Genomic DNA, 15,449 nt, shown 5'->3' with positions numbered 1-15,449 from the left:
TCCTACGCAGACAGATTTTGACGAGAGATTTTAAATTTTCCATTTCATAAGAAATTATACTGGATACATTCACACCATTTTTACCGACTTTAGCCATCCTTGCCCGACTGTTCACTTTAAGCTTCAATGTACATGTCTGCTGTTTGTGACAGGATCGATCACAAATGATTTTTTTCCTGAATTACAGCATAAACCTCGAGCTCTCTAACTCCAACCCACATTACTCAAATATACCCCCTTATTCGTCAAAGTGTCCCTATATATTCTTCTAACAAATCCACCGGATAACTTGCAATTGAATAGCTATTGGCCGAATACCCCTTATTCCTCTAACAGAAATATATCCCCTTTTCATTAAATATTTATATATAGTAAACCATATTTCTCGAACAGGTGTTCAGCCCCAGAGAAATTTTCAAGCGCTTATTTTTATGTAATAATACATAAATTTTTTAAATTTGCTATTGGCTGTCAAAAACCACTTTGAAAATTCATAAAAATTCACAATGCTGAAAATTATAGTAATTTTAATGTCATTGACATGCATTGTTTGTCATAGTTTGAGACCAGACATTTTATAATAATTAAATAACTGTTGATGATCGGTCGTGACCACTAACCAACCCCGAATGAGTTGAATACCTGTATTCCTTGAATTGCTGATCTGGTCCCCTGCTGTTCGAGTTACAGGGGTTTTACTGTAATTGAGAAATCAAACTCAAATTGTGTACTGAGTGACCTCTAGGTCTCATATACCAAAAAGATAATAAATAAGGTTATACATGTTATATTGCTGAAACTTAAAATGTCAATGCTAGAGTTCCAGTAATTTTGGGCCAATATCAAACTCAAATTTATGAAGAGTTTTTATAAACTTATTTTCAGTGTTTGATTGGGATTTCTCTAGCTCTTTAGGTCAGAGGTCATGCATGGTCACTCTTACTGTAAATAACAAATTGTATTAGTGCAATAAATCATGTTGCAGACATATCACGCAGCACTAGACATCAACTTTATTTGGAATGCAATATAACGTAATAATTATAATGAAGTCTTGTGTTACAGATGTTTAAACACTGACCATGTTGGTAGCCGACCATTACTGGCATCTCCTCTTAATTCTCCACTCTTTTGTAAGTATTCTGGTTTTAGAGTTTGGTTTGTTTGATTTCTATCATATTAACAGCCAGTTGATATGTCACGTTAAGGAAACAGATTAAAGCCGTAGTATATATATATTCCCAGTGAATAACCAGCAACCCGCAGTTACAAGTACCTGGTAACTGTGTGTGCTTATATGTAGGTATCAAACTCGCAATCTAGCTTGGTAGATATTGACCGTAATCATATTTCGAAACGTCCTAAGTTCATAACAACTCACATGTTCGGCCATCGATCGCTGCCCCTGGTTTTCTGGTTTACAGAATGTTTTGAAGCTTATAAGATAGATTGTAAACTTCTGTATGGCTGTATCATATATATACCAGTATAGTAATTTATGTAAATGAAGCCAGGACTACTCTAGTCTTGTATATTATATATATATATATACTATTTATCATAAGAAAAATTGTCTTGAACATGCTGATTAACATGTTGTGCTGTAGGTCTGCAGTTAAGTTAACGTATGAAATCATGATCACACAAAAACAGTTATTGATTTTTTGGAAGAGTTTGATGTTGCTCCAAGGTACTAGTTTCATTAAAAATTGATTGAGTCACATACTATTCCTTGGAAACGCTGAATTAGCATGTTGTTATCCGAGCACTGTTAACTAGCCTGAACACCTCTATTAGCAGCATCAGTCATATGTTTATCAAGGTCTCTTAATTAGAATATACGCATGTCAAATTTTATTGGTCTTGATTAATATACATTATAGGACGTCTAGGATGTAACTCCTTATTTGTACCTTTTATATAAAGCCTAAAGGTAGTACTATTTCACACTTTTCAGAAATCTTCTGCTGGAGCTCGAGCTATATATATATAATTATTAGGGCCCACATACAAACTTAAGTAGCCAGATTCTCTAAAGCTGTATCTGTCCATTTATTTTATCTTACCTGGCCATGATGCAGTGTTCAATGCCCAACGTACATCAGCATTTCTTTTAAATCACTGTACTACTGGTCAAAAAGTTACAAATGGAATTCAAACCCAATTCAGCCAGTAACGTATACATAAATATCCTTCTAGGAAGAGGATACAGGTCCCCTGGGCCTCTTATGTGAGGCTTTATATAATTATCATATTTATAATGAACATTGATGTTATTTTGTAGATTGTGTTCCATGTTGCTGGTAGTGATGGAAGTGAAATTGTCCTGACCAGCACCTATCAGCGAGGCACCAAAATTTGTAAACCAGTCTTCAACTGCCACCATGGTATGCACTTATAACTACCATCATAATTATCTATTCTATCTGTATGGCCACAAATTCTCTGTATCATCAGTTAACATTTGTTTGGAGTTTAATCTTAAATTGGCCACATTCCCGTCATACTCTAGATCTTTGTAATTTAAATTGAAAATACATTCAATACAGAACATTGATAGAGATTTACAATGAAAGAGAAAAATGCATTTTAGCCTTATAATTAGGTTAGTTGTCTGTATAAAGCTCTACATGTGATCACATTCAAATTCGTGTAATTTAAAAACTGTTAATTGGAGGTCTTTTGATTGTCCTAACAAAATAAGTTGAAGTACACTAAAATCCAATATTGAGTTAATGAAGTTTAACTTTAACTTTGATTTTGAGTTGTTTCTGTTTTCCTTGAAACCTGAATCTTGAGTTGTGGTATGATTTGTAAATCAGGACAACAGATTAAGGAGTGTGCCAAGAGTTATGAGAAGGAGACGTGTGAAGATTGCCCGGGAGATCTTGTCCAGCCTGACCTCATATCGTCCGTCCTCAAACTTGACAGTCACCGCAAATGTTTTAGGCTCCAGGAAGCCAGGTGTTCCACTAGTGGTATGTTATAACATTTGTGAGCAGTTGATCATATAATGTTAGAAGCATTTCTGATTTGTAAGTAGTTGATAATGTTTGAAGCATTTCTGATTTGTAAGTAGTTGACAATGTTTGAAGCATTTCTGATTTGTAAGTAGTTGACAATGTTTGAAGCATTTCTGATTTGTAAGTAGTTGACAATGTTTGAAGCATTTCTGATTTGTTAGTAGTTGATAATGTTTGAAGCATTTCTGATTTGTGTAGTAGTTGACAATGTTTGAAGCATTTCTGATTTGTAGTAGTTGACAATGTTAGAAGCATTTCTGATTTGTAGTAGTTGATAATGTTTGAAGCATTTCTGATTTGTAAGTAGTTGATAATGTTTGAAGCATTTCTGATTTGTAAGTAGTTGATAATGTTTGAAGCATTTCTGATTTGTAAGTAGTTGATAATGTTAGAAGCATTTCTGATTTGTAAGTAGTTGATAATCTGTTAGAAGCATTTCTGATTTGTAAGTAGTTGATAATGTTTGACATTTCTATTTGTAAGTAGTTGATAATGTTTGAAGCATTTCTGATTTGTAAGTAGTTGATTCTTTTGTTAGAAGCATTTCTGATTTGTAAGTAGTTGACAATGTTAGAAGCATTTCTGATTTGTTAGTAGTTGACAATGTTAGAAGCATTTCTGATTTGTAAGTAGTTGATAATGTTTGAAGCATTTCTGATTTGTAAGTAGTTGATAATGTTTGAAGCATTTCTGATTTGTAGCTAGTTGATAATGTTTGAAGCATTTCTGATCTGTTAGAAGTTGATAATGTTTGAAGCATTTCTGATTTGTAAGTAGTTGATAATGTTTGAAGCATTTCTGATTTGTAAGTAGTTGATAATGTTTGAAGCATTTCTGATTTGTTAGTAGTTGACAATGTTAGAAGCATTTCTGATTTGTAAGTAGTTGACAATGTTTGAAGCATTTCTGATTTGTAAGTAGTTGATTCTGTTAGAAGCATTTCTGATTTGTTAGTAGTTGACAATGTTAGAAGCATTTCTGATTTGTTAGTAGTTGACAATGTTTGAAGCATTTCTGATTTGTAAGTAGTTGATAATGTTTGAAGCATTTCTGATTTGTTAGTAGTTGACAATGTTAGAAGCATTTCTGATTTGTTAGTAGTTGACAATGTTAGAAGCATTTCTGATTTGTTAGTAGTTGATAATGTTTGAAGCATTTCTGATTTGTTAGTAGTTGACAATGTTAGAAGCATTTCTGATTTGTAAGTAGTTGATAATGTTTGAAGCATTTCTGATTTGTTAGTAGTTGATAATGTTTGAAGCATTTCTGATTTGTAAGTAGTTGATAATGTTTGAAGCATTTCTGATTTGTAACTAGTTGATAATGTTTGAAGCATTTCTGATTTGTAAGTAGTTGATTCTGTTAGAAGCATTTCTGATTTGTTAGTAGTTGACAATGTTAGAAGCATTTCTGATTTGTTAGTAGTTGATTCTGTTAGAAGCATTTCTGATTTGTAAGTAGTTGATTCTGTTAGAAGCATTTCTGATTTGTAAGTAGTTGACAATGTTAGAAGCATTTCTGATTTGTTAGTAGTTGACAATGTTAGAAGCATTTCTGATTTGTTAGTAGTTGATAATGTTTGAAGCATTTCTTATTTGTTAGTAGTTGATAATGTTTGAAGCATTTCTTATTTGTTAGTAGTTGATAATGTTAGAAGCATATCTGATTTGTAAGTAGTTGACAATGTTAGAAGCATTTCTGATTTGTTAGTAGTTGACAATGTTAGAAGCATTTCTGATTTGTTAGTAGTTGATAATGTTTGAAGCATTTCTTATTTGTTAGTAATTGATAATGTTTGAAGCATTTCTGATTTGTTAGCAGTTGACAATGTTAGAATCATATCTGATTTGTAAGTAATTGATTCTGTTAGAAGCACACTTCATTCCTCCTTACAGGGCAATATATAATCATTGATATGTGGTAATTATAAGGAAGTCATTGGCACCTCTACATAGGATTTGAAATAAATTCATTTGAGCAAGAACCACTCTGATTTTCCTTGTCCAAATTGTCATGGACCTTATTTTGTCAATACAGTTAATTTTATTCTCCTATTTTCAGACACTGTACCCTCTCGAGAAAAAGATCCCCAAATATTTTGTGCCAAGTACTGTAAATGTGACATCACTAAGTGTTTTTGGGGAGAGACATCGTGTGAATGTAACCTGAAGAAGGCAGGTTGTCCACCAAACCAGCAGCTCAACGTTCTTACTGGGGGTAACTATTACACCACCATTGTCAGCGCTCTGTTGTTCTAAAGCTGATTGACTTAATCACCTGGCTCTGATTTCTCAAAAAAAAAGTGCTGACTTAAGTCAAAACTTTAAGTTTTTTCTCCTTATGTAACTTATATGAAAACTTAGACTTAAGTCAGTTTTGGACTAAAGTTTGTTTTGAAGCCAGATTAGCGAAATTTCATTTCTCATTTGCTTCAAAACCTGTGATTGTGATTGTAAAATGCAAAACTTGGCTCCCTCACCAATATAAAAGGCATGTTTATACTGTAATTATAAGTCACTGAATAGGTCATCTTTTTGGTATTCCTGATAAATATCACATTGCAATGTACCTTGCATTCCAAATCTCTATCTATAGAGCATAAACAAAATATAGTTAATTTCCCCCGATGTAAACAAAATGTATATTGTCCAGAAATTATTATGCTTTGTTCGTGTTTTACAGAATGTGAACCTTGTCCACATTTGACGTACAAACTTGGTAATAAATGTGGTCCGTGCGAGTACAACGAAACTGCCTTTATGTAAGTATAAACATAGCCTTCTCTGTCACTGTCACCATGACAATGTATTTCTCTGTCACTGTCACCATGACAATGTATTTCTCTGTCACTGTCACCATGACAATGTATTTCTCTGTCACTGTCACCATGACAATGTATTTCTCTGTCACTGTCACCATGACAATGTATTTCTATGCCGTGGATACTATATACAGTGTGGTGTGGTGTTTTGATTTTGTGACATATATTTGTTGATATATGGACTGCAGTGGCCCAGAGACTGAACGATCATGGTATTTTAACACTTTACCACTAGTCCTCCATTTGTGAGTTTGAAGCCAATATTGGACAATGGTTGATGGGTTTTCTCCGGGTTTTCTACAGATCCGTATACTAGCTAGTCTTAAATGAACCTGACTGTTAAAAGGATGTTCAACACCTACAAACAAACATGTAGCATCAGTGTTTTAGCTTTGATTTTGCTAAAAATTGTACCTGTATATACATAAACTCTCATCACTAAAATCTAATTATTAGTTTTAATTAAAGCATGAGGTTTAAATGAACCACTATATTGACATACTGAGGGAGGATGTCTGGATTTTTCAGTTAAATAATATTAATGAGTATGTAATGTTAACTGTAACAATGAAAGATTAACAAAAATAGTTAATTTAAGGAGAAGAATTATGATACCAAATTATCATCATTGTCCGAGTTGATTTAAGCAGCTGTATATTTATAATTACATTTGTTTTATCTGTACCCCATCTTTGTGTTGTGATTACAGTAACTATGTGAATGAAAACCTGGCTACAACTCCTGAAACTGCTAAACCCCAAACACCGGCTCCAACACCCGCCCCAACAACACCCCAAGTCAAACCAAGTAAGTATACTTTTTGTATAAATCATTACCAATTTGTACACACGCTGATAAGTAAGTATATTATTTGCTCACCTGGTCCGAAGGACCGAGGTGAGCTTATGGGATACCGCAGCGTCCGGCGTCCGGCGTCCGTCGTCCGTCAACAATCGACTTCTTCTCCATAACCGCTGGTCGGATTTCAACAAAATTTGACTGGTAGCATCCTTATGGGCTACTAACTGAAAATTGTACAAATGATGGGGCTGATCCCCCGGGGACCTGAGGGGCGGGGTCAAAAGGGGCCAATTTGGCTATTTCCATATAAACGACTTCTTCTCCGAAATTGAGCATGGTATAGCACCCATAATGCAATGGTAGCATCCTTATAGGGTGGGGATTCAAAATTGTGCAATTGATAGGGCTGACCTTCCCGGGGGCTTGAGGGGCGGGGTCAAAAGAGGTCAATTTGGCTTTTTCCATATAAATGACTTCTTCTCTGCAACTAAGCATGGTATAGCACCCATAATGCAATGGTAGCATCCCTATAGGGTGGGGATTCCAAATTGTGCAATTGATAGGGCTGACCTTCCCGGGGGCTTGAGGGGCGGGGAAACCAAGCATGGGATAGCACCCATAATGCAATGGTAGCGTCCTTATAGGGTGGGGATTCAAAATTGTACAAATGATGGGGCTGATCCCCCGGGGACCTGAGGGGCGGGGTCAAAAGGGGCCAATTTGGCTATTTCCATATAAACGACTTCTTCTCTGCAACTAAGCATGGTATAGCACCCATAATGCAATGGTAGCATCCCTATAGGGTGGGGATTCCAAATTGTGCAAATGATGGGGCTGACCCCCCCCCCCCCGGGGGCCTGAGGGGCGGGGTCAAAAGGGGCCAATTTGGCTATTTCCATATAAACGACTTCTTCTCTGAAACTAAGCATGGTATAGCACCCATAATACAATGGTAGCATCCTTATAGTGTGGGGATTCAAAATTGTGCAAATGATAGGGCTGACCCCCCCGGGGGCCTGAGAGGCGGGGTCAAAAGGGGTCAAAAGTGGTCAATTTCCATATAAATGACTTTTTCTCTGCAACTTAACATGGGATTACGCTCATAATGCAATGGTTACAACCTTATAGGGTTTGGATTCAAAATTTTGCAAATGATGGTGCTGACCCCCCGGGGGCCTGAAAGGTGGAGTCAAAAGGGGTTAATTTAGCTATTTCCATATAAATGACTTCTTCTCTGCAACTAAGAATGGAAGAGCACTTATAATGCAATGGTAGCATCCTTATAGGGTTGGGATTTGAAATTGTACAAATGATAGGGCTGACCCCCGGGGCCTTAGACGGCAATAGATGCGAGGTCAAAAAGGTCAATTAGTCTACTACTTTCATATAAATTACTTTGTCTCTGAACCTATGTATTGGATAGCATATTTGTATGGTATCAATAGCATCATTGTATGGTTGTGATTCAAAATTAAACTTTGGGAGTCAATTTTGCTTATTTTTCTAATTGTCAGAGTCTTGTGATAATTACTAACAAAAAACCAGGTGAGCGATACAGGCCCTCTGGGCCTCTTGTTAGATTCACCTAGAATTTCTAGAATACTATATGCTGCCCATTTTGTTCAGTAAATGAACATGAACTCCCAATCAATGTCATTTAAAGAGTCAAATGATATCTTCATGAAGCTTTTTTAATGCACGTTAAGAAATATGTACATATCAAACATGTCCTTACCGTTAGAATTTGTTTGTCAAAAAGATTAATTAACTATTGACTGTTATATAAAGATCTTTGTTTCTCTTTCGAATACATTACACCAGTAAGATTGTCCATAATGAGGTTAGTTCTGTACTAGGACAACATCTGCCCATTCTGAGGAGCCAATTTGATGAACACTCTTCTCTGAAGGGAAGTACTTTTCAAAAGCACTATGCAAGTTAGGTTACTTGATAGTTTCAGAAATATAGGTAAATGGAATTAGGCTGAGGGCAGCTATAATAACAGGAAAAGAAATTCTACTGTGAATTAACATGTTTGAGATATTTGATTTAATTGCCAAAAATTGTAATACGTAGTCCTCCTCAGTCATCAGGATAGTAATGTTGATGAATGTTTTAATGACCATATTTATTTTATAAAGCTACACCCAAACCGACGACCGCTACGCCCAAAGTTGGTGGTCGCAACAAAGGAGAGGAAGGCCTATCATCAGTAGCTATTACCATGTAAGTACAGTGTTAATGTGGTGGTGGTCCGTCACTCACTGTTTCAGTTTTCTTAATCATGTCACTATTTCAGTATTGTTATACCTCCGCCACAAAGTTAAGGGGGGATATACTGGGATCAGGATATCCATCCGTCTGTCTCACTTTGTCCGGTGAACTCCTCCTAAACTACTATATAGTTGCTATTGTTCACGGGGGATTCAATTTTGCTATATTGGCATTCAGATCAATCAGCATGAAATTAAATACTGTGTGTGAAATTTTCTAACAATGATAGAGTCTCAAAATTGTTGCAGTTCATATATGATGAAGCACAAAAATTTATACCTGGGAATAAGATCTGCTCACAAAACCCGCGAAAATTCTCACCCGCGAAATTAAACCACTACACAGTACTTGACAGATTTTAGTAAAATTGGTATACAAATTCTTGACATAAAGGGGAGTTGAGTAAACTACATTGTATATAGGGTTCTGCAATGTCCCCTGTTAATCGAGTTATTACTAAATTTGTGCAGCGGGCGGTATTAGTTGTCCACTCTCACAGTTTTAGTTACCACTATCTAGTTATCATTTCATGGTAATCATGGAATCACGATTTCTGTAAGTGGTCGATCACCTCACAATTTATCCTGTTTTCATGGTCGTCATGGTGTATGTTATTTCCATTTCAGTATCGCAGTGTTGGTAGTCGTCCTGATAATCCTAATTGTGATTATTTTGATCGTGGTTCTGTGCTACTGTAGAGGCCTCAAGTGTAAAGAAATGCTGAAAAAGCCGTTTGGTACGTATAAGTATTAAGTAGGGTATAGACTGAACAGATATGTATAGAAAGTGAATGAAAGTATTGTACATTATTTATAAACAGTTTTTTTGCATTTGTTAGTATGGTCAAATAGAATTTTGTGTATATTATAAAATGAAGTATTTGAGTAAAGTTTACTGTATCATACAAGGCAAAGGACCAGCTCAATTACTTTAAGGTAAATGGGGTCTTTCATTTCAACTTGTTAATAAATTTATGATGTTTTATTGTAAAAGATGACCAAATTTAAAATCCTCTGATGAAAACTTTATATGTACAGCAAAGAACCACAACAACATCCAATTGAAAGGTCACCGGAATGGCATTGCTGATGATCATGAAAAGCTATATGAGGAGATGGGTACAATGCTGCCCCCTATGAATGGACATGCTAATGGCCCGGAGCGGGTACCACTTGTACCACCTAACCCTCCCCCACACCATTCACCGACGCGAGTCCCAAACCAGCCACCCCTGTTACCAAATCAGTGGTCTGCACCTAACCCCAGTAGTGGCTATGTGAGTGCAATAACTCCTTGTCAGGAAGGTTTGCGAGTGAAACTACCGCGACAAATATCACACCCGGTCCAGGACACCACGCCACACACACCCGGTAGTGGTGGCAGTGCTAGTCTTACATCTGACAACTTGGAGGGTAAGTCAAGGTCAAAGGTAACATGTCAAGGTCACATTCGTATGGGAGCAGTTGAGGCTAAAGTGAAAAAGAGAGGTAAATGTTGTAATGGAAGATTGAGGTTTATAATAAAAGTTTATAAATCTGTTAGGTTCAAGGTTGTTCAGAGAGGTCAAAGTGCTTGTGGACAGGTCAAGGTCACAGTAGTATTGATCAGTGAAGGTCAAGGTAATGAGGACAAATTGTATTGTAACAAGGTACAGAAAAGATTAAAAGGACCTCAAGATAAAATGATGTGATCAGTACATAATAATGTCAAGGCTTGACCCGTATACCATTGAGTAAAACATTTATTAAAATCTCAAGGTATAGTAAAACATTTGTGTAAACTACCATTTGTGTCCAGCAATTTATGAATATAACCATTTTATCATGACACCTTATTTTCACAGCCATGCATCATTATCCGTCATCGACTTACCTGTGCCCCGGTCCTGGTATCAGCCAACAGCCCATTCACGCCAGGGACGACCGCGTGTCTGACGGTATAGACACAGAGGTCAAACAGCAGTCCTCGCCCATCCTCTGTAGTAAGTCATTTTACTCTGATACATATTGCTATTGTCGTAAAATTGGAGGTACAAAATGTTGTCAACACATCATTACTGTCCAGTCTAGTCTCGGCTCAATTCAATATAAGGTAGGGCATTTATTACTTTCTGGTTATTACCTTTCTCAATTTTAACAACTGTACATGTGTGATTAAAAGAATATAAATGTTGACAATGCTTAGGCCACACCAAATTAATCAGTTGTTCGTCAGGAAACCCGCTCCTAAAATGTCTAAGTTGAGAAAAAAGTTTTTAAAAAAATGCAGCGCACCTTAAAAAAAATCTGCAAATACAGATTTTTTTCAGACGTTCCATACAGTTAAATCCGCCAATCCTAGCCATATCTACAAACCAGGCCGTGAAGCACTGGCCATGGCTTGATAATGAAGTAAACAAAGAGGTGTTGTGTTAAAACTGGAAACGGGGTCTACAACGTATCATATATAGATATAGAGGTGTGAACACTCACTGACCAACACCAGCATTCCTATTTATCAGTCATTCATACATTCATGTGTGTAAGGTACAAAGGTGAATTAGCCTACAACTGAGTCGGAGGTCGATCGGCTGCTTATTAAACAATCATCTGACCTTTCAAAGAATTTTGTGCATTATAGATAGTAAGTATTACTTCAAAAACAAACACTGCTTACAACTGTAAATGATTTACTCACGTTTTTAATGTTTAATAGGCCTATCTATCCATGGACATCACAAACTTTGCAATCGTTATGGCTGCCATTTTGGGTAATTGTAATAATGGATCCGGATCATGTGTTTTTAAAGGGGATTAATTTTACGGAATTTTAATGTAGGTTTTAGACTAAATGTTGATTAAATGATGAAATTAATAATAGTAAACAAATATAAACCAATCAAATTTTAATTTCATTTTTGTTTTATTTTTTTTCTCTCAGATTAGTTACATTTTGATTAATACTGTAACAGGTCTGATATTTTCTAAAATTAGTACTTATGATGAAATGAATATTAAGTACGTATATTACTTCATTAAATATAATTGTAAAAAAACTGTTGAATGTTAATTCAATGTAAAGCCTAGTATCCTTTTTTCCGAAAACAGATATGTTGAAAAGAATAAGGGTATAACAGAACTGGCATAATACAGGCATCTTCATCAATGAAATTAGATAATTTAATAGGGCTGTGGATTGTCCAACATGTTGCGATTCGATCCGATCCACGATTCAGGGTTGACGATTCACAGATCGGACCACGAATCACCAGTTAGATACAAGCAAAAGATTCAATTGAAGTAAAACTGTTTTTATTGATAAATCAATAATGGTCTTATATTGATAAATGTTTGATTGATAATAAAACCAATTTTAGCAGTTTTACATTCCTTATCATCAGCCCACCATCATCACATGGTGGGCTATTCAAATCGCCCTGGTCCGTGGTCCGTCGTCCGTCGTCCGTAGTCCGCTGTCCGTCGTCCGCAGTCCGTCGTCCGCAGTCCGTCGTCTGTCATCCATCGTCCGTCTTCCCTCCGTAAACAATGCTTTTTATCACTATTTCTTAAAAACTGCTGCAGGGATTTTGTTCAAACTTCACATGGAGGGTCCCCTTTGTCCATATTTGTGCCATACAAATTTTGAGGCTGATCGGAAAAACAAGATGGCCGCCAGGCAGCCATCTTTGATTTTGGCAGTTGAAGTTTGTTATCGATATTTCTTGAGAACTACTGAAGGGATTTTGTTCAAACTTCACATGGAGGTTACCCTTGATCCCTTGTTGTGCCATACAGATTTTGAGGCTGATCGGAAAAACAAGATGGCCGCCAGGCAGCCATCTTTGATTTTGGCAGTTGGAGTTTGTTATCGATATTTCTTGAGAACTACTGAAGGGATTCCAGGCGGCCATCTTGGATTTTGATAGTTAAGGTTTTATATCCCTATTTCTCAAAAAGTGCTGAAGGGATCAATATGTAGGTTCCCCTAGGGCCCTTGTTGTGCATATTGCATTTTTGGACCAATCGGTGAACAAGATAGCCGCCAGCCGCCATCTTCGATTTTGATAGTTAAAGATTGTTATGGCTATTTCTCAGATAGTACTGAAGGGATCTGTCTCAAATTTCATATGTAGGTTCCCCTAGGGACCTAGTTGTGCATATTGCATTTTGGGACCAATCGGTCAACAAGATGGCCGCCAGGCAGCCATCTTGGATTTTGTTATTCAAAGTTTGTTATCGCTATTTCTCAGAAAGTACTGAAGGGATCTGTCTCAAAATTCATATGTAGGTTCCCCTAGGGCGCTAGTTGTGCATATTGTGATTTGGGACCGATCGGTCAACAAGATTGCTGCCAGGCAGCCATCTTGGATTTTTATATTCAAAGATTGTTATCGCTATTTCTCAGAAAGTATTGAATGGATCTTTCTCAAATTTCACATGTAGGTTCCCCTAGGGCCTTAGTTGTGCATATTGTGATTTGGGACCGATTGATTAACAAGATGGCCGCCAAGGAGTCATCTTGGATTTTGATAGTTGAAGTTTGTTTCCGCTATTTCTCAAAAGGTACTGAAGCGATCTGTCTCAAATTTTATATGTACCATAGTATGTTTGAAAAAGTTGAAAAAGTAGAGAAAAGATCCATGTTTCCTTTGTCAGATATAGATCATTCTTTGGTGGGCGCCAAGATCCCTCTGATTACACGTGAAGTACAGCAGGATTCAGTCACTGTAACTGTAAAAAAATCAAATCATTTGAATTTTGAAATGACGTCATCTCAAAAATACTACTGCACATCAATTACGGCATGAATCAAAGTCAAACCATCTGTGAACTGGTACACTGTATATAAATTATCATGGTAAGGCATAAATCACCATATCAAAACATTTCAAATACAGAAAAACATTGAAATTAAGAAAAAAAAATATTTAAAACCTATAAGAGTAGTTACAATTTATTTAGTTCTAGACCTATAGTTTTTATTTTTAATCAGGTGATTTATGATTTTGACTCAATTAGCCTACCTTTCGTTTTTGACATGGGGTTCACATCTATAGTACTCTAATATAGTACTCTATATAGTTGCCTAATATAATATATTCGTATTTTTACATATTTCCGATCCGTAATGAAAACGAAATCGATAATAATCTTTTACATCTCTAGAAGTCAATAATTATGTTTTATCATTATTATTTTATGAGGAATTCACAACATTGCATCGAAGCATGGGTACGAAAATAACATGTTGCTAGCTTTACTTCACGCAGCTCTTGTGTACTTCCGGTCTACTTCAAAGTGAAAACATCGATGATATTCAGACTTTAGTGTACATTCTTTCACATTTTTGAGTTATGACAGCATTAAAGAAGGTATAATTTTTTAGCACGATGGAGCGTAGCTTATAGCATACCCCCTAGCTTTGAAAATCACCTTGTGAACAGGATATCTCAAGTTATACACCATTAACAGCAATGAAATTTGGCACAGACATGTAGTTATAGATAAGGACAGAACTGATCAAACTTGGCGACAAACAGACATAAACTGTATTTTTGAGGAATTAAAATATATTTCATTCCTTCTTTGTCTATAGTAATATTTAAATGAGAAACACAATGCATTATGGGAAATTATATGGCCCACGGTACCACTTCATACAAAAGAAATATAGTTTAAGAAAAGATTAAGGCAATTAAGAAATATTCATTATTTTTCTATTCTTAAATATGTTACTCAAAGTGTCATATGACATCATAATTACTTGTGTTGGATAATCTATATTCCCTGGACAGTGTCACAAGTCAGGTGCCCTAGTTTCATCTAGATGCTGTTTATAGGCCTATATGTGTGTGTAAATGTGTTACATATACCATTTACTGTTAAAGGGAAAAACAATGGTTGAGAGTTAATTAATGTATTTTGTTATCAAGGCCCTGGGAAAGGCTCGACTGTAGCTGCCAATGTCAATTTGATGACCCGTAGTACACATTCCATTGTGCCGAGACCCAGCCAATACAACTTGTGCATTGTTATTTTAATTGTGAAATTTATATTGTGTTGAAGAAAATGGGATAAAAGATAAGTTATAAATTTCAACGTATTGAAGCAAATTCAGTTTACCTATTATAACCAGGACAGTCAAACATCTTTTTTGTCACCTATAATGAATTAAGCCCTCATCCAGCAGGTATCATTTGAAAGTCTGGTCAACTTAACACTTTGATTATACATAGTTGTACATGTGTGATACCGATTAGCAATCATACAGGAAAAAGTTTCCCCAATTATTTTTTATCATATAACAATATTCTGATAAATTTTGAATTTTATTAAATTTTCGAATATTAAAGTTAAGTTGATGCTATTTGAATTGGTCCCAACAATATTCTTACTAAGAAGATGCTGCTTCTGCATACGCTCACACTAAAATCCTGCTCAGAAAAAAAAAAATAAGTTCAATTTTTTTAGGCAATTTAGCAATCGTATTGAAGCAAAACAGGATCTCAGTTTACACCATTGACCTGAAATTAGACATGTACCAGGACCCGA

General features: G+C 35.9%; 1 protein-coding gene across 1 annotated transcript in view; it reads left to right on the top strand.

The window, feature by feature from the left end:
• Window positions 1-15,449, top strand: part of LOC138316135 (uncharacterized) — a 30,813-nt gene that overhangs the window by 3,517 nt on the left and 11,847 nt on the right. Inside the window, exons 2-11 of the mRNA XM_069257658.1 lie at window positions 1,066-1,133; window positions 2,285-2,387; window positions 2,823-2,978; window positions 5,085-5,240; window positions 5,706-5,784; window positions 6,554-6,651; window positions 8,787-8,871; window positions 9,546-9,655; window positions 9,957-10,331; window positions 10,763-10,900. Coding sequence (XP_069113759.1) covers window positions 1,083-1,133; window positions 2,285-2,387; window positions 2,823-2,978; window positions 5,085-5,240; window positions 5,706-5,784; window positions 6,554-6,651; window positions 8,787-8,871; window positions 9,546-9,655; window positions 9,957-10,331; window positions 10,763-10,900 — 1,351 coding nt within the window. The 5' untranslated portion in view covers window positions 1,066-1,082. The remainder of the gene's footprint in view (window positions 1-1,065; window positions 1,134-2,284; window positions 2,388-2,822; window positions 2,979-5,084; window positions 5,241-5,705; window positions 5,785-6,553; window positions 6,652-8,786; window positions 8,872-9,545; window positions 9,656-9,956; window positions 10,332-10,762; window positions 10,901-15,449) is intronic.

Source organism: Argopecten irradians, chromosome 1, assembly GCF_041381155.1.
Source record: "Argopecten irradians isolate NY chromosome 1, Ai_NY, whole genome shotgun sequence".
Classification (NCBI taxonomy): Eukaryota; Metazoa; Mollusca; class Bivalvia; order Pectinida; family Pectinidae; genus Argopecten; species Argopecten irradians.
Note: the sequence above shows the minus strand (reverse complement) of the source record. Positions and strands in the feature narration are given on the sequence as shown.